The sequence below is a fragment of the Prenolepis imparis genome, unplaced genomic scaffold (genome assembly GCF_030444845.1).
Source record: "Prenolepis imparis isolate NDT839.2.m4 unplaced genomic scaffold, iyPreImpa1.0 SCAF_4, whole genome shotgun sequence".
NCBI lineage: Eukaryota > Metazoa > Arthropoda > Insecta > Hymenoptera > Formicidae > Prenolepis > Prenolepis imparis.
In genome coordinates, this window is record NW_028141162.1 from 2,789,055 (window position 1) to 2,815,259 (window position 26,205).

The 26,205-nt window shown below is 38.2% G+C and overlaps 2 protein-coding genes across 7 annotated transcripts in view; one reads left to right on the forward strand and one right to left on the reverse strand.

Moving 5' to 3' along the window:
• Window positions 1-9,033, forward strand: part of LOC145935379 (venom protease) — an 80,982-nt gene extending 71,949 nt beyond the window's left edge. For 2 of the 5 annotated variants that reach the window (XM_083036664.1, XM_083036661.1), the window contains 9 exons: window positions 2,017-2,498; window positions 3,453-3,497; window positions 4,761-5,015; window positions 6,748-6,836; window positions 6,915-7,000; window positions 7,276-7,413; window positions 7,551-7,687; window positions 7,955-8,112; window positions 8,216-9,033. In XM_083036664.1, the coding sequence (XP_082892790.1) occupies window positions 2,024-2,498; window positions 3,453-3,497; window positions 4,761-5,015; window positions 6,748-6,836; window positions 6,915-7,000; window positions 7,276-7,413; window positions 7,551-7,687; window positions 7,955-8,112; window positions 8,216-8,374 (1,542 nt within the window). In that variant the 5' untranslated portion in view covers window positions 2,017-2,023 and the 3' untranslated portion in view covers window positions 8,375-9,033. Of the gene's footprint in view, window positions 1-1,552; window positions 1,853-2,016; window positions 2,499-3,452; window positions 3,498-4,760; window positions 5,016-6,747; window positions 6,837-6,914; window positions 7,001-7,275; window positions 7,414-7,550; window positions 7,688-7,954; window positions 8,113-8,215 lie in introns of all 5 variants that reach the window. The other 3 variants (XM_083036663.1, XM_083036665.1, XM_083036666.1) reach the window with 3 other exon arrangements.
• A 167-nt stretch (window positions 9,034-9,200) lies between these two features.
• Window positions 9,201-26,101, reverse strand: Anne (polyamine-transporting ATPase anne boleyn). Of its 2 annotated transcripts, none has more exons than XM_083036660.1 (11): window positions 25,183-26,101; window positions 18,683-18,767; window positions 18,362-18,589; window positions 18,161-18,285; window positions 17,921-18,077; window positions 17,598-17,802; window positions 17,158-17,496; window positions 16,020-16,974; window positions 15,421-15,940; window positions 13,357-13,538; window positions 9,201-13,241 (listed from the first exon to the last, which is right to left on the reverse strand). In XM_083036660.1, exons 1-11 carry the CDS (start codon window positions 25,286-25,288, stop codon window positions 11,809-11,811), a joined length of 4,335 nt encoding a protein of 1,444 aa, XP_082892786.1. In that variant the 5' UTR covers window positions 25,289-26,101; the 3' UTR covers window positions 9,201-11,808. The 2 variants fall into 2 exon arrangements, with proteins under 2 accessions (XP_082892786.1, XP_082892785.1); XM_083036659.1 differs by lacking the exon at window positions 25,183-26,101 and adding an exon at window positions 19,157-19,289.
• Window positions 26,102-26,205: the final 104 nt, after the last annotated feature.

A 26,205-nucleotide genomic window follows, 5' to 3' on the forward strand; every position in this document is an offset into this window, starting at 1 on the left:
AATTGAAATATCTCTCCGTGTGTATATTGTGTATATTGTATATATAGTGATATACGTGATGGACATTAGAGTTTGATTTCACAATTTAACACGCGAAGATACGCTCGATGGAGCCGAAAATTTAAAAAAAATCGCAGCGTTTCGTTGCCTGCATCCGCGGTGGAGGGAAGAGCGAGAGAAAGAAAGAGAAGACTCATCAGAAATCGCAATCAAGCGATTATAAAGATCGGAGCAGAAGCGATATCGCGCGCGTTACAATAATAATATCGAACACTTTCACGGTGAAATTCATCGCGTGCATGATAAATTCTCATGCATTTCGCGACGACGTACATTTGCTGGGTACAAAAGGGGTATAAATAGAGGAAGGGGGAAACAAAAGGCGCAGGTGGAGTCTCACCGAGAACACGATGCAAGCAGCGATTTGTAACTTCCGTCGTGGCGGGTAGGCGGGTGGCACCTCGTGAACGTGAACTTCACACTGTGCACGCAAGAAATACACACTTTCACTTCTGGTGGATCCACGTGACGGGGAGCCAATGACCTACTAACACATCGAACCGTTCACCAAGCGCCGCCGCGATTGATAGTGGCTCGACAAGGCCGTCCATCAGAGATTATTCAACAAACAATTATATCCCTCTCCGTTTTCTTTTTTTCCTTTTTGACATTTCTCGCCCCATTTGTCTAGAACGAATATGAGGTAACGATCAATCAATGTCAATTGGATACACGCCTATTTCGTATGTGCCCTGTAGGCTTTAGGAACTTGGTTTCTGAAAAAAATTTAGACGTAAAGGATCCACTCATATTTTTTTTTATAATAAAAAATTATAGACTCATTAATTAATCTGAGTTTAATTTTTCATTATTAATATTAATTGAATTATAAACGATTGAAAATACTAGACTTTAGACTTTTCAGATGCTTTAGAAATGCTAATAGATGAGAAATCTTTATTAAAGTTTTGCGGTTGGCGCTTTGTTTTCTCTTGCTAATGTTATTGATAGGCAATAATTTCATTCGACAGAACTGTTGATGGATTTAAGTGCTTGTAGTGGATCTTCTCGGGTATAGATGTCTTGATCTTTGGTTCCGGATGAACTTCTTTACTTTCACTCGTTACGAAGGATTGTGACGCAAACTGAATTTTGTCTTGTCGAGTCAAGAGGAATTCAAGACGAAGTTGTTCTTCACTCTGCATTTGCGTTTGGTTCTAACCGTTACCTTATACAACAGAGTCTTCTCTATCCACTCACGCAAACTCTCTGAATCATAAATAATAAAACTTATTTGAAAGAAATGATGATTGCTCTATAGAGCATATTGACACATATTTCAAACAATTAAAAAAACTTATAATAAATTTCAAGAAAATATTAAAAAAGATAATTATATATAAAAAAAATATTTTAATAAATAATTTCAAGCAAATTTTACTTGAATAGGATTTTGGCATTTCTCGCATTTTATTGTTCTTTTTGTTTTCCATCTAAAATATTTTGCATAACTTACTTTTATATCACTCTCATCGTTTTTACAAATGTACAGAAGCAACGCTGCTCACGAACGGTTCGTGCCAAAAGAAAGTTCTTCGAACCGCCGCGAAACCGCTACCGATAATTGTTGGTACGAGTAACGTGGCATTCCTCGAACCAGAATCCTTAACGATTCCACCTGGTTACGAGTCCGAACGTCCGAACGATGCGTATTTCCTTTCGCTGAGAATCGGGCGCTTTAATAGGGCTCAATGATGATTAACGACTCGTGAAACTCCGATTCGAGGAGAAAATCGCTCTGAATCGAGAGTACTAACATTATCTAGGATCTCCAAGAATATTATCGTATATGGTAAGATCACGCTCATAGGCGCTTTTTTCACCTTACGCCTTACGCGATACATAAATGTCTAATGCAAAATGCGTATAAAATATATATATCTATAAAATATATCTTGTTACATATACAGGATCGACATTTCGCATAATTAATTTCTAACTTCCTCTTATTGTTAGTAAAACGATGGGTGTATCGAGGCCATGTCATTGGCTTCTCGCTGCGGTCATCCTGAGTCTCTCCTCGAGCTTGATGGTGAGCGAGACGCGACAGCTCGCGAACTTGGATTCTTTGGCCATCGACGTGCGAAGAGATGAAACGAATCGCACCAGAGGAGTGGCGGCGATTCGCCGACGAAGATATGTGCGATTTCCTACGGGATCCGCTGCTTATCTCACCGACGTGGGTGGTGGTCCATCCTCGCTCGGCAGAAACCTCGGGCCGATCGCGCGTTTCGTCCCCCCGTTGCCCGGCACGTGGAGACAGCAAAAGTCCCTCTGGAGGAGCCCTGTAATCGCCGATTACAATAGACCAGTGATGTCCCATCGGTCGCCGCGATTGATATTCCGCGACAACGACTTCCTACCGCCGATTGGAGGCGGCGGAGCCTCCTTCTTCCAGCAGTCTAATCAGTTGCCGGAATTCGAGGATGATGTCAGAGGTAAGAGCCTTTTCTCTTTTTCCTCGTTTCAATTATGTGTGATTACGTGTTATACAATATGTATACGTTCTTTACGTTTAATCGTTCCAGTTTCTTTCTATCATATCCGCTTGAAATCCAAATTTAATATTTTGTGTTTAAATTGACTCATAATTAGAATTTCTCATTATTTTTGTCATGTTGCAATTTTCAGTATGAATTGTTGCACTAAAAACTGCACAGATCGCTTTCTTTGTTAGTCTTCTTGGTGAATTACAGAATTGTAATCTCACAATTTCTCTAATATTTAAGCGATCCAGAGGCATCATCAAATATACATTTTCCTGCGATATTAGAAACTGTGGGCTGCACCGTTTAATAGAACGATATAGACCCGTGTTTACTGCTGCACATTTTTCTTTCAAGTGTCTAATAAGCACTTTTCCCTTTTACTTTCTTCTTTATTTTTGCGCGCTCGCGTAATTCTGTCGCTTCTGTAAACCACTTTATTGTGCAAATAGCGCTTTATCGACGAGAATGCTTAGAAAAGCGTGCAAATGTAAATGACGTGTCGTACGATACTTTCGAAGTATTTTAATTGCAAACGAGCCAACACGTACGATCGGGTCAAATAACACACGATTATAAGTGCTCGTGAGATACCTACGTAATTTTTACGCAACAAGTTTTAACAATTAATTTGTCCAAGTAAATAACAACGGTATTTAAGAAATGTCAAACAGTACTTAGTTTCTACGGGGATGTTATTAATTAATTCTCATATTAATATTCTTTGATCCTTATCAGTCTTTAACTAATAATGCAGTCTTTTTGATTAATAATTCAAAATTATTATTAGTGATTATTATAATCTTTTTATCGACATTACATACGCGCTTATACAGTAAACTTTTTTTCTTTAATTCGACGTTAGGCGTCATCTCTTCCCCAAAAAACATCTCGTCTTTATTTCAGATCACCGAAAACAAACGGCGGAGGATTACCCCAGATTGGAAACAGGTACGTGCAATATTCACGCTGGCACACGCAGAATCAGGGAATCGATAGTCAGTCTTAACAGCGTCGCTTTACAGGCAAACTTTCGATTTTTTTCAAATTCGCGATCTCTGCTTGGTCTTCTTCAATCTCTCTGCCTCTTGCACATTCATACGAATCACGCAACTCGCGATGGCGCGCAAAACTTATTTCCATTGTAATCCGCAACTTCCGTCGTGGTCTGAGCTACGGAAATTATTACAACATCTTTGTCGCGGGATGATAAATCGACCTAATGCTGGATTGATACCTAGAGATCCTTTTAGAATTGCCCAAATGTTTTTTTATAGAGAGCCCATTTTTCGTCGGAAAAAAATTATCGACATCATCGTATCGATATTTTTTTTATCGATTGCGTTTATCAGATATTTCTGCCGTGATATATATTTCAACGTAGGTTAATCATTCGCCGTGTTTTATTTTATAATCAGATCTTAAACGAAATATGATTATTTATAATCACTTCATGATGATTTTAATTACACAGATTATAAATATTATTAAATATCATTAAATCCACTGTAAAAATTATTCTCAGAAGATATAAATATCTCATTAGTACAGAAATATATTTAACTTTGTAAATGACTATTGCTTTGCTTAAAATTTAATAAAGAATAAATAATATTTAATTTAAAAATATTTATAATTTCAAGAAACTTTAATATATTGTTTTATCATACTATAGTTATATGTTATCTTTAAGTCGATCTTGATCTTCGCGATTGTTTTATATTTCAAAGTTAGACTTGGAGTAATTAGTAGAGTAAGAATGACAGCTTCGCGTTTCCTTCGATTGATAATTATGATTGAACATCAACAATCGGAGCATCGAAAGATTGATAGGAAATTTTTGCATTTTCTAAGAATCACACAAATTGGCAAGCAAAGACGTATCAGGATTATTTGTTTTATTCGACAAATATGTAGCAATAAAAAAAAACTTTAAATGATTGATAGTAATAATTGCAACACTTAATACTTAATATCTTGATTAAGAAGAGTCGCATTGAAAATTCGCATTCTGTGTCGAGAACGCTCCTTAATAGTCATGCAGATCGCTATTTAGATTAGTAACCACGATGACGTAGTCATTCAGTCTTTTTTCTCTTCGGCCGGACCGGAAGCACAACCGCGCCACACGCTCTGATAGCTTGACAGTCGCGCGGGACAATTACGTAACTTGACAGTCGCGAAAGACAAAGAGTTTCCATATTTTCTCTGCAGAGACGCGCCAACAAAAAAGACCGCTGTGGAAAGGCGACGATACATTGTGCGCAGACGGACGGAGCTGTGAATTTTTTCTAATGTGCTGGATGACTGCTGGCCTATTGGACGGCAGCTGCGGCGGAATTATGTTTGCGTGTTGTCAACGGAAAGAAAATCCTAAAGCCCTCACTGATAATAATCTGATCGAGTCACCTAGAGATCAATCTCGGCCGCTTCCGCTGGATTTGTACACGGAGACCGACAGCGACGATCGTAAGTCCTTCCTTCGAAAAAGCATGCCCTCCATGCACTGGCACCGCACTCGCAAGCATGAATTCTTCTCTCTTTCCCTGTCTCTGGATCTTTTTTTCTTCTTTTCTCGCTCTTGTCTTTTTTTGTCAGCTCTTTGTTGTTCTTCTTCTCAAGCTCAACTATTTTGCAATCCCGCGCACTTGCATGTATTCCAAGCATGTCATTTCCTTCCTCAAACCAGTTTCATCCCCAAAAAATTGCATAGTTTCCTCGGATATCTTCCATACATTTATCGTCTCTTAAATGATAAGTCCTTCCTTCAATTTTCATAATTCTTTCTTCTTCATTTATATATTTTATGCTATTTTATTTTTCTTAATTTTCTTAATATAATACAATTTACAATCATGTTAAATAAATTTGTATAAATTTCTATCTTTCTATGCATGCTAGCCCAAAGATAATTTTTGATTGATATTATAATATAATATTGTGTCTCTGCACAATATATCCGTTGAAATTCCCATGAACGCATGTTGACAAACGCCAGTTTCCTCAATTTCAATCCTTTTGTATTTTTCGGCGCAAATTGAAAACAGCCAAATAAGATGTTCACTTAAACGTGAAGGAGTGATATAATTTTTTACGAACTATGACGAAAGAAAATCTCTACATAATAAAAATTATAAGTTATATGAAGAGAGCTGACTTAGGTTAAAACTGATAGAAAATGCGACAGGCTCATAGATGTATTAAAAACTATAATAATTATTTTGTCAATGGATCAATTTTCTTGATAAAACACGTTTTTGTTGAAAAAACATTTTTTTATGTTGACATTTCATAAAACTTTGGCGATCTGCATTCCCCGTTTTTCTTTTCATGATATCGATGGCGATGAAACGCTTCGTTGCATTCGCAATAACTCCGTTTTTTTGCATGCGAATGCTTTTACTCTGTTTAATAATAATAAGGCGATGCACTAATAAGCGCATGAATTTGCTAACTAAAAGATAAACTATTGTTTTTATTTATGCATTATGTATTATGCATTATATTAATTTATGCTTCTTCTCTTCTCGAGATTCTCTCATCGGTAGCTTCGGGGCTCGATGACTAATACGTGTACAAATAATCTCGAATAATTATTTTGATCTGTCGAACAATATTCGAGAAAGTGGGTGATCGAGTTACCATTAAAATTATTGCGATTATATACACGCAATGTAGAAGCTGCGGTCAACACATTGAAATCGAACGGAAGAGGCGCTATTAATTAAGTCATTGCATTACTCCAAGTCCAATTTCGGTGATTCAAGAAAACGGGAAAGAAATATTTTTGTCGTTGTCGATTACTTCACGTTTTCAATTTCACGATTCGGCAATTCGGCTCTCTAAAAGCGTTGATTGCAATGGAACTGTGTTTAAGCGTCATTGGGCGTTATTGTAGTCACAGATTACGGCATAGTTGGAATTGCCAAACATTTCTACACAGAAGGATTTTTAGCGTTTTATACTTCTTGCAAAAGGTATCTGGATAGTTTTTTCGCGCGACTATTATAAGTATTATATAACATGATTGTACTACTAAATATCTATGGGAGTTTACGCTTAATTCCCATCTCTTCGAAGAGAACAATCTGGTAACTCTGGCGTAATTCGTCGCGACAAATAATTCAATCTGATACGGTGCTATAATAACTATAAAAGCATCTTAATTACTCGCAATTCTCTAAGCAATTGCATTTTACAGGTTGCGGCATACCGGTTGTTTCGAAGCAAATCGCGCAGAGAAGGATCGTCGGTGGTGATGACGCCGGTTTCGGCAGTTTTCCGTGGCAGGTCAGACACGGCAATAACACGAAATATTTGCTCGAATGCTTTGAACTTTGTCATTGAAATCATTTCTCGCTTTGACAGGCTTACATACGGATCGGATCCAGTAGATGCGGCGGCACTCTGGTCAATCGGTTTCACGTTGTCACAGCTGGGCACTGCGTTGCAAAGTGAGTGAAAAATATGCTTGTTATATAAATTAATAATTAAATTGATTAATTGCAATCGCGTTTGTGACTTATCTTAGAATCTAAAAAAATTTTTTTATAATACCTTAAACATTGAATTTGATATTTAAAAAGTATCATTATTATATATGTATAAAATAATATTAAAAAATTCTATATATTGATAAATACTATAATAAAATATAAATACTATTAATAAATCAATAAATACTATTATAAAATAAAAAAATATATAAAATATCAAATAAATTCTTTAGAGCGTCGGCTCGGCAAGTTCAAGTCACTCTCGGCGATTACGTGGTCAATTCTGCGAGTGAGTCTCTTCCAGCTTATACCTTTGGGGTTCGAGAGATTAGAGTGCACCCTTACTTCAAATTTACGCCGCAAGCGGATAGGTGCGTTCATGGTATCGTTAATTTATTAGAAATACACTGGATGTATGTATACTTTAAATGTTGCAATTATTTAATAGAATAAATTTTATCGATTCTCCTATCCTCGCTTACATCTTCTATATTTGATTATTCATTAGATTCGATGTGGCGGTGCTTCGATTGGACCGACCAGTTCATTATATGCCCCATATAGCGCCTATATGTTTACCAGAGAAAAATGACGATTTCTTGGGAAAATATGGCTGGGCTGCTGGATGGGGCGCGTTGCAAGCAGGTGACATATTAGAAAAATTGTAAAATTATTAATTTTATATATCCGGCAATATAATTTTAAAATCGCGAACTTTTCTCGTCTCGCATAGAAACAATTAAAATCTTTTATATCCAGTTCGATTGTATTCGATTGCCTCTTTTGAGAAAGAAAGAAATAAAATATTATACGACATATTTAAATGAATAATAATAAAAATTCATTATAATAATAAAAATTTTGTTAATTAGTTATCCTCGCTGGCTGTTGAGTTTCACGAATTATTTTCAGGTTCCAGATTGCGACCCAAGACGCTGCAGGCGGTGGACGTGCCCGTGATCGACAATCGCCTCTGCGAGCGATGGCATCGATCCAATGGTATCAACGTCGTCATTTATGACGAGATGATGTGCGCCGGTTATCGCGGCGGCGGTAAGGACTCGTGTCAGGTAAGCGATTTCGTCATCGTGGGTGCGTACTGTTTGAACGATGAACCGCCGTTTCCTATTGTCTCGTTCATTATTCCGTGAGGGCGACGCATTTAATTTTCAGGGCGACAGCGGCGGCCCATTGATGTTGGAGAAAACCGGTCGGTGGTATCTCATCGGCATCGTCTCCGCTGGTTACTCCTGTGCACAGCCGGGTCAACCGGGGATCTATCATCGCGTGGCCAAGACCGTTGACTGGATCACATACGTCATAAACTCGTAACGCGTCCGAGAAGAATTATCCTCAGGAGAGTCCTGAGAATATATCTTCGCTGAGACGCGGACTTTGCATGACACAAAGTTCGAGTGTTCTTTATGCCGAGAGAAGGAATTTACGATCGCGCTTGAAAAATTGTGATGCGACGTAAAGACAGAGACATTTAACGAAAATATAATTTAAACGAATTAAAAAAAAAAATTATATGCCTAATGAAATTATAGCCATTTTACTTTACACGGATGTAAAAATTATTTAAATAAAATCTAATTCCGCAGAATTTAACAAGCGGACACGAATTTTTAATATAGTTCCAAAAAGCGCGAATAGAGTTGATATTCTCTATCAAAAATAATTTTACGCGATATTATACATAAGTATCTCTATTGACACAAGTGGGTGGCGTAAGTGTGTTGTAATTTTATCGATGTGAATGCATTGTAAATTAAGCGTGTATGATATACGTGTATGAATTTGCGCTTAATAAATACTCTGTTTTCGACTTTCATTATCGATCAGTTGATTATTTTTTTTCTTCCAGTCTCTATCATAGCATTATAATTGCATTTTATCTTCAATCAATTTTAATATATGCACTTTAACGCACTAATCGCGTAGTAATTACATAATATTACAACTTGGTAACGTTGTAAATCTATATTACTTTGATTATATTAACAACTAAATTGTTAATATAATCAAAGTAATAGATTTAATTGACGGTATTACTGTTTTATTAATTGAAATTTAATATATCTATTTATATATTACGTAACAAGAAAAGAGTAACAATGAGAAAGAGAAAGAGAGAGCAAAATGAGAGTAAACAGTATTTACATTAAAAACATATTTCATTTGACAACCGCTACTTTTCAACACAAACTAACAGCGTTGCGAAATCAACGCGTTTACGCATTAAGTATCTATATTTCCGTTGCGTATTTCATAAGTACACATTTACTTTGATATAAGTATTTAATAAAATCAATACGTATCCGCTCCGACGATGATAATGCGTTTAGCTTATCAGTATCGCTTTGGCCTATTTTAACATCGCAAAGTATTTAAGAGATAATTCTATCATTAAATCTAATACGTAATACACACTCTCCGGTAGCCTCTGATCCCTTCGCATCATTACATATTTTCCACATCATTACATATTATTCAATAATCAAATATTTCGTCGTGGAATGATTTTTTAAATGAATGATAACAACAACAACGAATTAATTTTTATCATAAGTCGCAATCATTATTCGTAATTGCCTGTCGAATTTCATTGTTCCGTAAAATGCAAAAGGAGTGTGTGTATGTACTTACGTACACGCGCTATAATTGATTATTAATCATGTTGCTCTGTAGAAGCACGACTAAAAATTTCGGGGATTAGAAAATGCATCGAGAAACGATGTTCGGGGAGAATAGTGGCTCCAGGTAGTTAATGCTAAAGTTTCATCCTAGCTAAACACAATGTGAAGAATTAAGTCGCGAGTTCTCGCTTAAGTATTCATTCGAATTGCAAATGAAAAAAAAAACGCCGAGTTGCATTCGAAATTCTCGCTTTGCTCTAAAATCCTGTGATAAACATTATTGTTATAATTACACTGTTCAACAAAAAATGACTTTTTTCGAACACCGGAACGAGACTAGTCGTTTCTTATAGGTTTTTGGACGTTGAACACAAATCTGATTTCCAAATTGCTCCATCACGTCACAATTTTAAGAAATTTGCAATTAAAGTTGTAAAAAAGGCTATTTTCACGAACTTTGTCATATTATAGCTACAATATGTGACGTGCTAGAGAAGTTTTCTTGCAATCAAAATAAAGTATATTGTTAGGACTTTCAATTCTCAAAAGGAATTTTCGGTGTCGGTTATGCTTAATAAGATATCCATGGTTAAATATAAAGTGTATTGCGGTAATTATAAAGTTAGCTGTGACTCGTCATTAACGATTTATCAAGTAGCTGTTAAGTATGTTTATTTAAATTTAAGGTTTTTTTAGATCGCTGAATACGTATCCAATGTCAAAATTTAAAATGATGAATTCAATATGACGAATGACAAAACTTAAAAAATATTTAGATTGCATCTAAACATTTTTTAACATATTATATTAACAATATGTAAGATTATGTAAGATTATATAGATATTATATTAAGTTCTTCATTTTGAATTTGACAATTTTGACATTGGATTTGTATACAGCGACCTAAGAAAACCTTAAATTTAAATAAACATACTTAAAAGCTACTTGGTAAATCGTTAATGATGAATTAACAACTAATACTAAAAATTCCTTTTTTGAGGGTCGAAAGTCCTAACAATATACTTTATTTTGATTGTAAGAAAACTTTTCCAGCACGTCACATATTGTAGCTATAATATGACGAAGTTCGTGAAAATAGCCCTTTTTTGCAACTTTAATTGCAAATTTCTTAAAATTGTGACGTGATGGAGCAATTTGGAAACCAGATTCGTGTTCAGCGTCTAAAAATTTTAGACTATAAGAAATGATTTGTCTCGTACCGGTGTTTTTTTTTTGTTGAACAGTGTTATCTACGTGTGTCCTAGAAATATAAATAGCTGCGCTCTGTTACGAGAGAAATCTCTGTTGCGCGGAATCAATATATAATTTCTCGCTAAAAATTTTTTTCTAATATAAATAAGAATAATACTTTCTCGAGAGTTTTGCTCTCTCGAATACTAATGAGGGGGAGGACGAGGACAAAGGAGAGCTGGGTCAAAAGGGACCCTGGTTTGAGTTTCGATAAATATAAATAAGCCGAAGCTAGAATGGTTAGGAAGTTATAAAATGCTTATCTATATGTATATATATATAAATTACACGTTAAATATTAGTTATTTCTAAAAGAAAGACAGTGCTTCGTAAAGGAAAAAGAATAATGAGATGAATTAATTAGCTAGAGATCGGTAATGAGCAAACAGCTTTAATATGCTATTCTAACGTTCGGCTTATTCGTATCACTCATGTGACTTAAGTAGTGTCGTTAATTATCCTAATCATGGATACCGCGACAGATTAAATGCATCAATTCAGAATTCGCCTGATCAATGACGGAAATCGAGCCGAGCGCCGTAGAATCTACTAATCGTTAACGATATCGTGGTTGATATCAAAAACGCGTTCTGGATATCACGAGCACCGGATAGAAAGAGAGCTTAACGGGGATGTAGATTGCAATACTATCCGGTATTCAAATCTCGCAAAGTTGCTGCTGGATCAGGCTTGTCAAATTATGTGATTCTTTTCAATCACAATTATCAAGCTGTGATATTCTAAATACGTCAATCGGCAATGGAGATTGCGCTTTATATTGCGAGAATATATGCGTCAAAATAATACTCTGCATCAATTAGCCGTTTTATCGGTACTCAACTACCTCTTGAACGATCTTTCGAATGCTTCGGTCCTCAGGACGGCAGAATATCCAATTCGAGCACATTTTGAGTATTGGCCGACACTCGATCGTCGCTCTGGTGCACCAGGACGTCCTTGAAGTCTCTCAACTTCTGTGGCTGAAGCGTCGTGTTGGGATTTCTGGGAAGCGTAGCAATGGGATTGGTATTGTGAGTCATGTAGGGCTTCTCGTAACGATTGATGCCGTTCTCCGATTCCGAGTTGTGCCGTCGTTTCGTGATGGATTCCGCGTTCGATGGCCTTGGCGACGAGTCCTTGTCCTCAAAACACGGCACCGTTTGCATCGACACCGTGTTCCGGCAATCGTCGAAGAGGGACCGGGGATTGAGAGTGACCTCGCGAGCGGAGCCGAAATGCTTGAAACTGGCGCAGATCGGCGGCGAGCTGTTCATAAAACTAGTATCGCCGGGAAGGCACGATTCGGTGATCCGTTTTTCAATCTTGATCTCAGTGACATTCTGCCGGATTAGTACATTCGGTGCGGCTTCCGGTAGCGGCTCCTGAGAGATCGGCGGCCACTTGAGGTCACGCGCTATGTCCCGCTCGATCGCCAGAAACTTCCGCCGCGATTTATCTATATCGTGCCAACGGTAGCGCAACTTGCCGAACACAAGGTACTCCACAAAGAGATACTCGACTAAGATCGCGATCACAAAATTCACCATGCCGTAACCAACCAGAATGAAGCGGAAGCTCAAATCATTCGGCAGCACAAGCTTGAATAAATCAATCAGCCACTGAAAGGGACATATCGCGAGGTAGATGGAAAATAGACTTAGAAAAACGAAGGAAGTGAGTAGACCGTAATTGGTGAAAAGCGACTTTCTATACGGTGGTCCTTTGGAGAACGCCATGGCCAGAATGATGTACTGCATGGAACTGACGATGAAGATCGTGTAATTCTCCAAACAGCCTACGTTGTCCTTGTCCTCGGCTGCTGTCACATTGAACGGCACGAACCAAGACATCTGCTGTAGATGCCAGATGCTCGTGTATTGGAAGATCGCGACGATCAAGAGCTGGGTGATGAGACTGAGTATCGGCGACGTGCTGATGAGGCTGTTAAGCGGTGCCATTTTCACCATTGGGCCCTCGTAAGCCTCGGTGCGGCCAAAGAAGAAAGCAAATAATGAGATGATGAAGAGATCGATGTACAAAAATTCGATATCGGTTAGATTGGACTCGATACTGTAGAGAAGCATCACTGAGATAAACTGTGTGAGCGAGTAGGCGGCCATGTACTTGAAGATGCCAAAGGACGTTACCAGTGCGGCACGACCTTCGCGTATCACTGTCAGAACGCAGGAAATGTTGGTCTCACGGCTGGTAAAGGGCGAGGCGACGGAGGATTCCGTGTCCGATAAGGAGATTCCGGTGTGCGCCGCTTTTAAGGCGCCGCAATCATTAGCTCCGTCCCCGACCATGGCTGTACAAAAAGAGAAAATCTTTTGTCAGATCGATTAAGCATGATTCATCACATTTATTGATCACTTTAAAGATATATTGTATTTTAAAACGCGATGTTGTACATTTGCACTTACCAACGTAATAGCCTAAGGATTGTAATTCTTGAACGAGTTGTTGTTTCTGGTCAGGCGACATTCTGGCGAATATGGCACCACGGGTGACTATTTTGGGTATCAGTTCCGGATAGTACTGTCTTATCAAAGCCCACGTTTTCCCCGTCAATGCAAACACATATTTGTTCTTAGAATATTGAACCCTGCAATTATCAAACATTATATATATATATATATATATATCCCTTTCTAAAAATAACATGTTAAGTCGATTCTTGCAACTATTGTTGCCTCTTTTCCGCGATAGTTGTCGTGGAAAAGAAGCAACAATACTTGCTATCTCGATTCGCGTCGTGCGTTATATTCGTAGCATCGAGAGGCTGTCATGACGATAATTAACAGTTCAACAGTTTGTTTAAAATAAAATATGTTTTAAATAATATGTTATAATACTTTAAACTCGATTAATATTTTTGGCAATTATCAGCTGATATCTATAAAAAAATATTATATATAATCGCGGATAAAGGATTATAACATATTGTTTACAACATGTTACTATTTTAATTTTTTTAACATAATATTATTTTAATACTTAAGTAGCAAATTAACGCTTTATTAATATCTTTTGACAGATATCATTTGATTAAAGCGTTAATTTGCTGATTAAATTTTAAAATAATAATATGTTATAAAAATTAAAATGTTAATATGTTTTAAATAAAATATGTTATAATAGTTCATCCACGATTACTTTATTCAGCACGCTGCACATCTCGCGCGAGACTAATCGCAAAATTCTGAGCAGCGGTATCGCTAAGTGCAACCGATACGTCCGCCACGCTGCGCGTCGCGAGCGAGACTGATTTTTGAGGTATTGCGATTGCGAGACTGACGATCAGTCTCGCGCGAAGCGCGCAGCGTGGTGGATGTGTGGGGTGTACTTGGCGACCCGCTGGTCAGAGAGTCTTACAGTCAGTCTCGCGCGAGACGTGCAGCGTGATAGATGTGTACAAACGCGCGAATCTAATGGAAGCACAGATATTTTGATCGAAAGATTCTTATAGAAAATTCTATTTTTTTGTTCTCTGTTAATGATTTACATAATGAATTTTTATGCATAACTAATTCACATATTTTTATGCATGCATTGCACACAACGCATGAAAAGAAATATATATCAATTAAATATGCAATGCATAAAAATTTAGTATTTAAATTTTCAACAGAAAGTGCGAACAAAAAAATAGAATTTTCTACAAGAATCTTTTGATAATCGAAATAATCACAACATCGAGATTAATTACGATTTTATTGACGAAAAGATTTATTAATACTTTTTTATAAAAATTAGTTACTTTAAACTCGGTTAATATTTTTGACAGATATCAGCTGATCACTGTCAAAAATATTAATCAAGTTTAAAAATAATATAAAAAATATATAATATTATATAATTTTTATATAATATTATTATATATAGAATATAATAATGTAATTATATAATAATAGAATAATATATAAATATAAATATATATATATGTGAATATATATAACATGTGAATATATATTATAACATATTAGTAATATAAATTATATTATATATATATAATATATATTTTTAACACAGGAGGGAATTAATATAGCTCTCATAAAATATAATTTTAGATTCTTTTGTATATTTTTCTAAATTTTTTGTATGTATGCCAAATATATTGTAGGGATGGATTTATTTGAAGTAAACGGTTATGAATAGAAAAAGAAACATAATATTATCAATCGCGATTATTATTAGGTCGAGCGAAACACCAAGATTTGTTAGTAGACAGGTCACAAGTAGACAAACAAATAATCAAAAATTCGAGACGTGTTTGTGCTAACATTACAACGAAAAAGTAAATATATTTGCAGATTCGGTTAACTGACATCTATTGTATTTTATTTTTTTCTCATATAGATATATATATTTTAATATTTTATCAGATGTTTTAATTTTTACACTGCTATCGTTAAATTATCTCTATAATATTATCTTTTTATTCTAATAAATTTAAACTCGCAAAACTAGAAAAGAGAGATACTTACTCGTCTGAGAGATAATTTATATCGTTCTCCAGCTTAGTGTTGCCAAAAGAGCCGCTCTCGACGGTTTCCAAGCTAACCACGCTGTTCAGATCAGTCATCTCGCTAAGATCGGCCTGACCATTCGGCGACATCGGCGACGGTTGACTATCGCTCTTCGTGAAGTAAATTTGTGGCTTTAGCAGATTCTGCTGGATGGTTAAGACAGCGATTACCGGTGTACCCGGTTTCACTATATCGCAATCCCTGGCTACTGAGAGGGCGGTCAATATATTGTCGCCCGTCACCATGACTGTTTTGATACAGGCAGTATTCAGCTCGGCGATGACTGGCGAGGTCTCCGGTTTTAGTCGGTTCTCCATAATTATAAGCGCAAGGAAGGTCAAATCGCTCTCGGCAGCCTCACGATTTATACGTTGCACCTTGGCGTACGGAAGACGGTTTAGAGACTTGTGCGCAATGGCAATAACTCGATAACCTTCGGATGTATATTCCTGCAAAACAGCAGCAAAATCCGAAGGAACTGCAAAAGAAAACAAAAAAGATATCATTTATTGCAAAATTAAAACTCATAGAAAAAAAATATGATCATAAAAACTCACTAGATTCTGCTTTCGAGAGACTAAGAATCATTTCCGGACTGCCCTTGCAATACAGATCATAATGATTAGCGCCCAGTGTCCTGGTAATTACGCTCATCCTCTGAAGACTGGATGTGAAGGGAAACTGCCGAACGATGCCCACCTCCAATCCCTGCTCGCCAAGTTCTGTGGTGGAATCACCGAATCCAGCGTCGTGGAGATTGGTGAGGGAGATAGCGTCGACCACATCGGAAGACACGGAATTCTGCCGACTGAGTTTACCGCCTAAATCGCTTGGCAATCTTTTGAGAAGCTTTGAATTCTTCGCCGGCTTGACGATCGTCGGGAAAAGCATGGAGAACTTGGATGTGTCAGATACGTCGGGTTCCTCCAGAGACCATCCGGTGGATTCGAACATTTTCAGATCAAGCGGATCTCCTACCAATTGATTATCGATTATAGTGATTCCGTGGCACGTGACCATCCCGATAAGAACCTCGGACAACGGCAGACTAGTAATGTCCTTGACTGGCAACAGGAATTTTCTGTCCGAAACAGTCACTACGCCCCACATATCCAGGCCGTCCTCGGTCAACGTTCCAGTTTTGTCGAAGCAAATGCAATCGATGGAGCCGGACACGTTGATCGTTCTCGGACTCGTGCAGTATATCTTTTTATTTTTCAATCTACGTTGCGCTACGAGACGTCCGACTGTCATGGCAGCTGGTAACGCTGGCGGTACCACGATAGTAATGAGATCTAACGCTTCCAGAGCGATATGACTGCTATGAACGCCTCTCATAATTTTCGTTACGATAGTATAAACGACGCCGATACTAGCTACGCACGCCAACAGTGTGACAAACTTGTACGAGTCTTGCTCGAACTTGAAATCTACAGGCGGAGGATACATGATGGATCGCACCAGGCCGCCTTTGCTGGTGTTGAAACCCGTCCTAATAACTACCGCCAATACCTAACGAAACATACGCGATGTTTAATTATTTTTATATAAATATTTATATAAATATTATAATAATATTTATATACAAAAGTTTATATAAATTTTATTATAATATAATATAGATTGATTATATGTTTAAATATTTATATAAATTTACAGAAATAAGAAGAAAGAATATTTTAAAGTTAAACATACTTTTTCGCTGCCATAATATCTTGTCTGAATAATTCTGGTTCCGCAGAAGAGAGTATGCCTAGCGTGTTCTTTGGTATCATATATCACATCGTTGGATGAAGGAACTGGTGTCTTCGTGACGGGCACGGATTCTCCTGTCAACATAGACTCGTTGAGTATACAATTGCCTGTCAGCAAGACGGCGTCGCATGGCATCAGGCATCCGTGAGAAGGGATGACCAAGACGTCTCCAGGAACTAAACGTTCAGCCGGAACCGTCGCTGTTTGGCCAGTTGTGCGATCACGCATGACGGTAGCCACGTCGGACGAGTGCACTGTCGAGCGTAAGTTTTGCTGATTCTAAGAATAGTGAATGAATTAGATTATTTTCATCGCCATTAGATTGAGGCTATAAAAATATTGTTAAATAATAAGCAAGACATTAAAGAAGAATGGCTCACTCGTCGAGTCTGGAAAATTGCCATTACGATACCGAAGGTTGACATTCCGAGAATGACCATGGCATAGTAATAATAATCGTCCGCGATCCACAGACAAAAGCTGAATAGTTGGAAGACGTAGAACGGATTAAGCACCTCGAGGCAGAATAGCGTGAATATGCTTTTTACGGGAATCACGATCTCGTTATTACCGTAGACATTACGTCTGTTGACATAAATTGTCAATTAATTAATTAATTGTACTGTATACAAATAGTTATAATTATATGCAGTATTATAATTATGACGCAGTATTCTAGTTAAGAAATTGATTCGATTTTTACCTCATATACTGCTCCTGAGAATCAAGACCTTGCGCTTGATGTAACGTGGACGTCAAAACATCGGTGTCGAGGCCGCACAGTTTCAAAAACTCGGATCTCTCCTGGTCCCAGACATAAGTCAACTTTTTGCAGTTGAAGGTGGTGATGGATGGCACCTCTGAAAATATCTCTACGTTAATTATATTGAAAAAACGCACAAGTTTCTCTTTCTCTTTCTTAAATTAGTTAGCATTTACTTACGTTTAAACTGACCGCCGCAAAGATGTATGGACAACATCGGATAGGTTTCCTTCTCTTCCTTGATTGTTAGTGTACTGCCGTCCCATGCTTCATCAATTAGAGATTCTTCATTAAAGGATTTATTACTGTGGAACAAAATAAAAATTGTTAGCATCGCGATTTCGTTGATGTTGAATTATAAATGCGAGGAATATTACTGACATAATTTCCCGAGCGGTCAAGACTCTCAATTTTTTCACGTAGTAACTTGTGTGTTTTCCTTGAAATCTTTCGATTAACAAAACGGTTTCCGCTTCTTCCAGGGAGCATTCAGAATGAGTGGCTTGGAGCATCAGATGTGGCACCCAATGGAAAATCAACCTCAAAAGGCCTCCGGTGATGATAATCAAGAACCATATAATAACAGTCCATACGCGACTCCGTGTATAGCTGTAACCATGATGAGGGGAGATTAAGTGGGTTACGCGCAATGAAGAAGATTTCACTTACGATTACGTGACCTAACGTGCGAGCAGTACTTACCCATAAATTTCCATCTGGTCCTCCTCGCCGGGATTAATATAATCCACTCCATTCTTTAAATGTTGAAGACCATTGGTCCTAGTACCTGAAATAACGCCAACAGGATTACAACGAGCTGCCATTCGCGCATCGATTTACGAACGTTCGCGTGTTCATCAATCGCGGATTTTATTAGACTGATATTTTCTCATTTTTTCACGTTTCGTAAGAATCTTTTACTTGTTATCAAAGACACGGTACAGTGGGCGCGTGTAAAACGTGTTTCTGACGATAACAACATTGCCGAGTGGCCTTTATAGTCTCGATATCGTATAAAATTACGGAGAACGAGAGAGGACGAGGAAATTGTACAGTCATCGCCAAGGATAGTCGCGTAAAAAATAACAAAGTTGAACGTGCTAACGTGTTTATTTAATGTCAGCGGTATCAACGACCGCAAAATGCGATTGTGTGAACGAATTCCCTGTTTCTTACCCTCCAACAGTTCCGTTTTTTGCTCACGTTGATGCTCGTTCGCAATAGTCGCGTTGCGACCACCAAAGACGCTGTAAGCATTTCTGGCGAAGCTCAGGTTTAACTTGCTCGGCGTGGGCGGCATACTCGTGGTTGAGAAAATTACGAATCGATCGAAAAACGTGATAAAAAAAGAAAATGTTAGAAAATTAAACACTCGAAAAGACGAAAATTCCTTCACGTTGCTCTTCCTTCCACTTCCGTCACTTTCTCTGGTATATTCTCTCCTTTTCTCTTTCTCTCTCTCTTTTTTTCCTCGTCCTTGACCGGTGAGAATTATGGAAAGTGCAGATTGCAATTTACGAACTTTCCCTCGACCTTCCTCCCACACGCTACCTATTATTTTCACTACTACATATTATTTTAAGCACTAGCCTTAACGTCTAAAGAATTATTGTCTATGTGACAACTCCTCGCTTCAGGGAAACGTGACAGAGTTTCGTCACTTCTACGTGACCGAAAGTTCAGCCGGGACGTAGAGACACGAAGGGGAAGAAGAAGAGAAAGACAGTGGTTGCCGAAGACGATCGGTGTGTTGCACGGTACGACGAGATGCGATGAGAATCGCTCTGAACGGTTGTGCTCCTGGGGGACAAGACGTTAACCCCGTCTGCTACCGACACCGATTGCCCGCCATTTCGGGATCTCTCTTCAAAGTTCTCGCGGCGGGTCTCGGTGGCACGTTCTCCGGCATCTGGCCGGCATCGAGCTGGCACAAGCGACGCGACGACGATGACGTAGGTGTTACCCTACGAATCTCGAGGGCGATTACGATCGTCGGAAAAGCGATAGGAGAACGAGGATGCTGACGAGCGAGTAACGGTAGCTGGTGCTATCGCTTCGGAGCTGCCCTCGACTTCCTGGATTCGTGTCAGTCGCCGGGATCGGTGAGCTTCCGCCAGCCGATTCGTGGCGTGATCGCCGCCCGTTCACCTTCGCTCATGCCGCGTTTCAGGCACACCAGGTCCGAATCTGCACCCCTGCCTGCGGAGCCGCTCGGTAGCGGCCGCGGTTGCGGCTGCTGCGATGCTAATGCTAAATCGCGGTAACGGCGAGCCGTTACTCTCCTCTTCGTCCCGCCTTTGGCCCTCGAGGACGACGACGACGATCCGAGATCTGTGCGACCGCACGCGGCCGCTAAACTAGCTCCTATCGCCTCTCTTGTGTGCTCGTGCCTCCCTTGTGCTGCTCCTTGGCGCGATCGCAAATACATTACGGGTTATAGAAGTATCCGGGGTTGCCGTCGGGATATCTCGATCGGCAGAAAGGTCGATGGTTTTTCACACGCGCACTTGATATCCGGCTTTTTTCTCTTGAAAAAGCCTGAGAGTTCTTCGTTATTATTGATAAAATTATCAACGTAAAATTACCGCGTTTGATCGATCTGAATAAAGATCGCGAGTTTTTCTTCCGATCTATCGATCGATACGACAAGTAAGTTATGCGCTGTTGACAGAAAGTGCTTTCCAAAGAATTTCGCGAGTCACGAATCTATTAATACACTAACGATTACGTCGACGGTGACGTGTCAGAGATAAGGAACTCACGTAGGAAAGGAGAAAAGACTTCTCTATTCAGAAAACACCAGACACAAATCACTTTTGCGAACGCACGATCGTCCTCGCGGAAAATACGCGACAACGACGATTTTCGTTTAGTTGCGCAATTCTTTCAGATGATCCGTTTAAACTCTTCACCCTTTTCGGGACTTCTAAGTACAGAGAACACGGTGCGATAGTTTGTGTCTAGCATCTTACTCATAGTGCCGGTACACGTTACCGCTGATGCGTGATAGTATATCCCGGTTCCGATCACCCGCAAATTAGGAAACGGAAAAGAAAAAGCCACTCTCCTACGAGAAGTCACTTTGCGCGCTGATGTTTCTTCGACGTGGCGCTCATCCGTAGTGCGGTGTCGTCGCCAGCGGATCGAAATGCAATGCCTCGCAGAATGTTTCCGTTCTTCAGAACCTGCCACGTTCTTCCAGTATGAGCTGCGTGTGGATCCAATTCGCAAAAAATGTGCTCACGCTAAGATGGCGGCGTTGCGCAGTCGTTTCGGAGTTCAGCTCCGAAAATGCTGATCTTCGGCTGGACTGGCTGAACGACAGATTCCTTCGTCAGACTGGTCGATGAGGTCGCTCGGTCGATCAACGAGCGATCATCGAGAGATGATTCCTCCACAGGGAGGAGATTTTTCACCGCGGTACACCGACAAACACGCGATTGAAGAGCGCGAATTGAGAAGCCGGGGTTTAGCTGCTCCGTTTTGCGACCAGCCTCTGAACGCGAGTGAATCGAATAAATCGCCTGGTACGACCGACCGAGAGGAAGACTTGCGCCCTGAGTCGTGGCAAACTCGGTCGCAGGGATGTACCTAAATAGGGTGCTTTACCGGAGCAAAATCTGTAACTCGAACAGAGTTCAACGCTCCAGCAGCGGCGACTAAGTATTGACTCTTTGCATGCTACAATGCTTTATCGTGGCTGGCGCGATGATTCATAGTTTACTAAGCAAACGCTAGATAAGTTTTATCTAACACATATATATATTTGTTTTCGTAAAATTAAACCTGCCTCGCCAAATTACTACGATTGACGTTATGGAATATATCATATCAGCTGTTGTGCAATAGTTTTTAATAATTTAATATTGTAGCACAGTTATCGTTTAATAAATATTGATTACAAGATATATAGCTTACATTTGACGAGTTTATCACAGTTTTATCGCCCGATATATCGTTGATTGTCTAAAACATTTGTGTCATCCTCGTGGAACATTTATCGTGACGTAAATTATAATGACATGTCATTTGGAAAATATATGTGGACTAGCTTAATGTTTTTTTTGTTGTTCCGTTAACTAATTAGCTTTTAATTGGAATGGAATAACACAGTAGCACATTATGATAAAAATTATCGCACAAAAATTGTTCTCCACGTCGAGATCCGAAATATTAATATACTAAATATTTTTGTTTCCTCCGAAAAAAGACAAAGCTGAATGAAGCACATAGATATGTGTCACATTCTCTTTACGTGGCTTCTGTTCTTGTATAGCCGCACCTGGAATTTCCCCTACCAAACAAGCTGCTCAACTTATAACGATGACGAGCATCAAACATTGCCGTCGATGTCGACCATGACTCATTTTTCGCAAGCGCCAGCGCAACCGAGTTTCCTCTCGTCGTCAACCCCTCTAATCACAATTCTGCTCTAGCACTCGTCTTTTCATAATTCGACTGCAATTATATGCCATCTTGTCTAATTGCTTTCCGGTTGCAATTATATGCTATATGTTCATATGTATTCGGTCTTGGCCCTGACCGTATTGGCTGTCTTTCTCGATACGACTTTGTCTCCTCGTCTTGTATTGTTGTTTCCCTCGTATTCCCTCGCACCCCATCCTAGAGGTCCTATCCTTAGAATATCGAACGAGCAGACCCGCGTGGCTTATACCTCATTCTAGCTAACTCATTACTGTTCTGACAACACGTGCTTGAAATATTGTATATGTATTTTTAAGAACCTTCGCTCTTTGACCAAGCCATTGTAAGGCGTTTAACTTCTGCTGAAAGACATTCAATGATGCGAATCTTAATTTAATAAAATTCTTCATTGATAACTTTAAAAAATTTTGAACTTTAATTTTTATTTATTACTAAATTCATTTTTAATATTTACAAATTATTTTGATATTACATTGTCAATAAATGATTAACACGGCGTCAATCCTAAATGTTGCAAATAAAGAATATTTAATGACTCCTTAATGCGCATCGTGGAATTGCTTTCATTTGCAAGTGAATGCAGGTTCTTTTTAGGTAAACAGATAAGGTTGCGTGAGCATTTATATTCATAGAAACTAACACATTGCAAACTCTTGGCACGATAAAAATCATGCGCTCTATTTTACCGTTTATCTATACGTAGGATCGCTTCTGTTGCTAATTACACTTTCGCGGTAATTACGATCGAGGCATTCAGAATCCTCGATATAAACTCGCGATTAAATGATAACAAAATACATCAGATGAACTAGCGGTTTTTATCGCGAAGCGATAGGTAGCTGACAAAAACAAGCGAAAGCAAAAAGATATTTTCGAAAAAGAAATTTCTCAGAATGGATAAATTTTTCTAGATGAAGATAAAATAATTAGCGTACCGCTTTAATTAAAATATTAAGCAGAATTAAAAAATGATCGACGATGAAACGCGGAGACATCATTAGCAATTGAATATATAAGTAAATGAGCAGTATTACTTTTATTTAAACAATCGCGACTTTAAATGATCCAGAGGTCGAGGAAAATGTCGTTCTTTAGATTTCAATTTAATAATTCAATATTAAATATAAGCGTGGTTATTTTAAGGTCTGCAAATATAAACACAACATAAATTTTGTCGACATACGCAGTAATGTCAACTATCTAACGAGAGAGAAATATTAAGCATATTTAATTAAGGAGGATATATTGCGAAATATATTTAAATAAAGGGGAGAGAAAAAATTCTGCGAGAATTGTGCGAAATATAATCTTGATCAACACGTTTGAATTAGGTTTAGATTATCAGCGAACAACTTTACATTCACTTTAAGATACGTTCCCTGCTTAGTTCGCGCCATAATCAAGTCTGAAATGTCAAATAGAATCGCCGGTTACGTAAGATCACAAGTGCTTTTGATGATTGATGTATACATGCGAGCATGTATCTTGCGCGGCTATGAGCATTACGTTAATTGCATCTTTTTTTGTTTTAAAGTCACACTGTCAAGAAAAATTGGCGGAAGAGAGTAAACGCATTTATATAATCTTCTGAAGTGTTAACACGAGATTCATCACAAAAAATATCTAGTATCATTATTTTAAAACAAATTGGAATATTGTTATGCGATAAGAATTTATTTTTTAAATATATATATATATTGTCTGCACTCTTTTCACGAATATAAAAATTAACTTTCAAGCAAAAATATTGTAGGAAAAATGCTTAATTTAATAATTAGCATTTTTATGAGAGTTTAACAGTTTTATGAGAGTTTATCTTCTTCTGAGATAGTGAACTGCTAACAAAGCTCATCAAATATTCGATGGCGATATGCTTACTCAAAAGAATTATAAACCAAACTAACTTTTGCAATTTCTCTCAAAAATATGACTCCTATTTGCTGTTAAAAATTATCATTTCTTTCAAACTATGCTGACTATTTTTTATAATTTTTAAACATAGTCTGTTATTATCGTTTTAGATAAGTATAGATAATCTCTTAAAAAACAGAACAGGAAATTACAATTGATTGAAAAACAGGTGTATTGCTATTCTGCTGAAAACACACACTATGCACATAACACTTTGCTCACAAGAATACTTTCTCTTACTTTTAATTCACATATCTTAATCACTAGTTCGTTTCTGTTACAACATTATATATATATATATATAGAACTCGTTACTTACCTGAGAATAGTTTATCGATCAAAAAATGTAATGCGATAACTATGCGTCTTGACAACATTTGCAAAGATGGTTGCGATGTGAAATTATGTCATCTCATGAATAATTAAACAGGTTCTTCTTCGCAAATAAGACAAATAAATACAAGTGAAAGCGAGTATAAAATGAGATTAATATCTTCAAAGATATTAATCTCAACGAATTTTTTAGTATTTTGTGAATATTTGGAAATTATCAATTTTTTTAAGACCGAGAAATTTTGCTCGCAGAATTACAGAAATTCAAAAGTATAATGGTAAACATGTTAAAACGTAGAAGTAAAACAGAGTAATCAGTCTTTCAAAGCGATAACTGCAATGTGTTAAAGATTCCAGTCATGAGACCGAAAGACCAATCACCGACGTAGATCGACGAGCGAAGCGAACGTTCGGTAAGACAAGAAACGGTTCGACAAGAATTACGAGACCAATCTTCGGTGCTATAAATCATGCTCAAGTTTCACGCTTAAATAAATGATCGCAAGTCTTACCGTTCGCCATTGTATTCATCTTGGTGTCGTACGAAGATCGACGGCGGGTTGATACGACTCCTCTCGTAGTCCTTGGCGATGATCTGTTTGTTGGCGAGATGGACATGCACTCAGTCTTCAGGATCAGGTCGTAACTCTCACTGAGTTTGCCAAACTATTTAGACTTATCTGATGCAGCGGAGAAAGATTAAAAAGAGACCACCAATTTTTTAAAATCACCAATCAAAATTTCTACGTACAACTCTATCTCGATGTTCAAGAGACATACACTTATTATAATTACTTCGTATTTCAAAATATCAATGATAAAAAGTTTTTTTCTGATCTCGGAGTAGCAGAAGGCAGCTTAAAAGTAAGCGAAAACTCTATAGGATTTTGATGCATCGCGTTGTGCACCCTCAGAACATCGAGGGGGTGCGTGTCGCGACCGATCCTCCCGCGCACGACGCGATCGCGCGATCGGAAAAGCGACGACGGTGCGCGACGACACGCCGGACGACACTGCGCTCCGATATATAGCACTTCGCCGATCCGCTCTCTTTCCACCAGACGACGTATGTGCCACCGCCACCGTCCGAAAGTCGCCTCCTTTCTTATCGTTAAGATACTCGCGCTTGCCAACCGATCTAGATCCATCGAGACTCGATAGCGCTGAGACGAATCGTGAGATCATGATCGAAGGTCGCGTCTTTCATTCTTCGTTGTACGCGCTCCGCGCATCACGTGTGCGAGGATGATTCGTTTATGACAATTGTCTGAAAAAATTGTTAATGATATTTAAAAGTATTTGTGCGTGATGCCAGTCGGGATTTACATGTATCAAAATCGCGCGGGAACTTATCACTCGTCATCGAATGACATTGAATTGATTGTCACGAATGTGATTCTCTTGTTAATGTCATCAATATATTAGATTGAATAGTTTTATACGCACAGAGCTATATCCTTCTGTTATTTATCGAATTTACTAGAAAGGCTCCAAATATTAATATATTAGTACTAACAATAAGTATTAATGTGTTT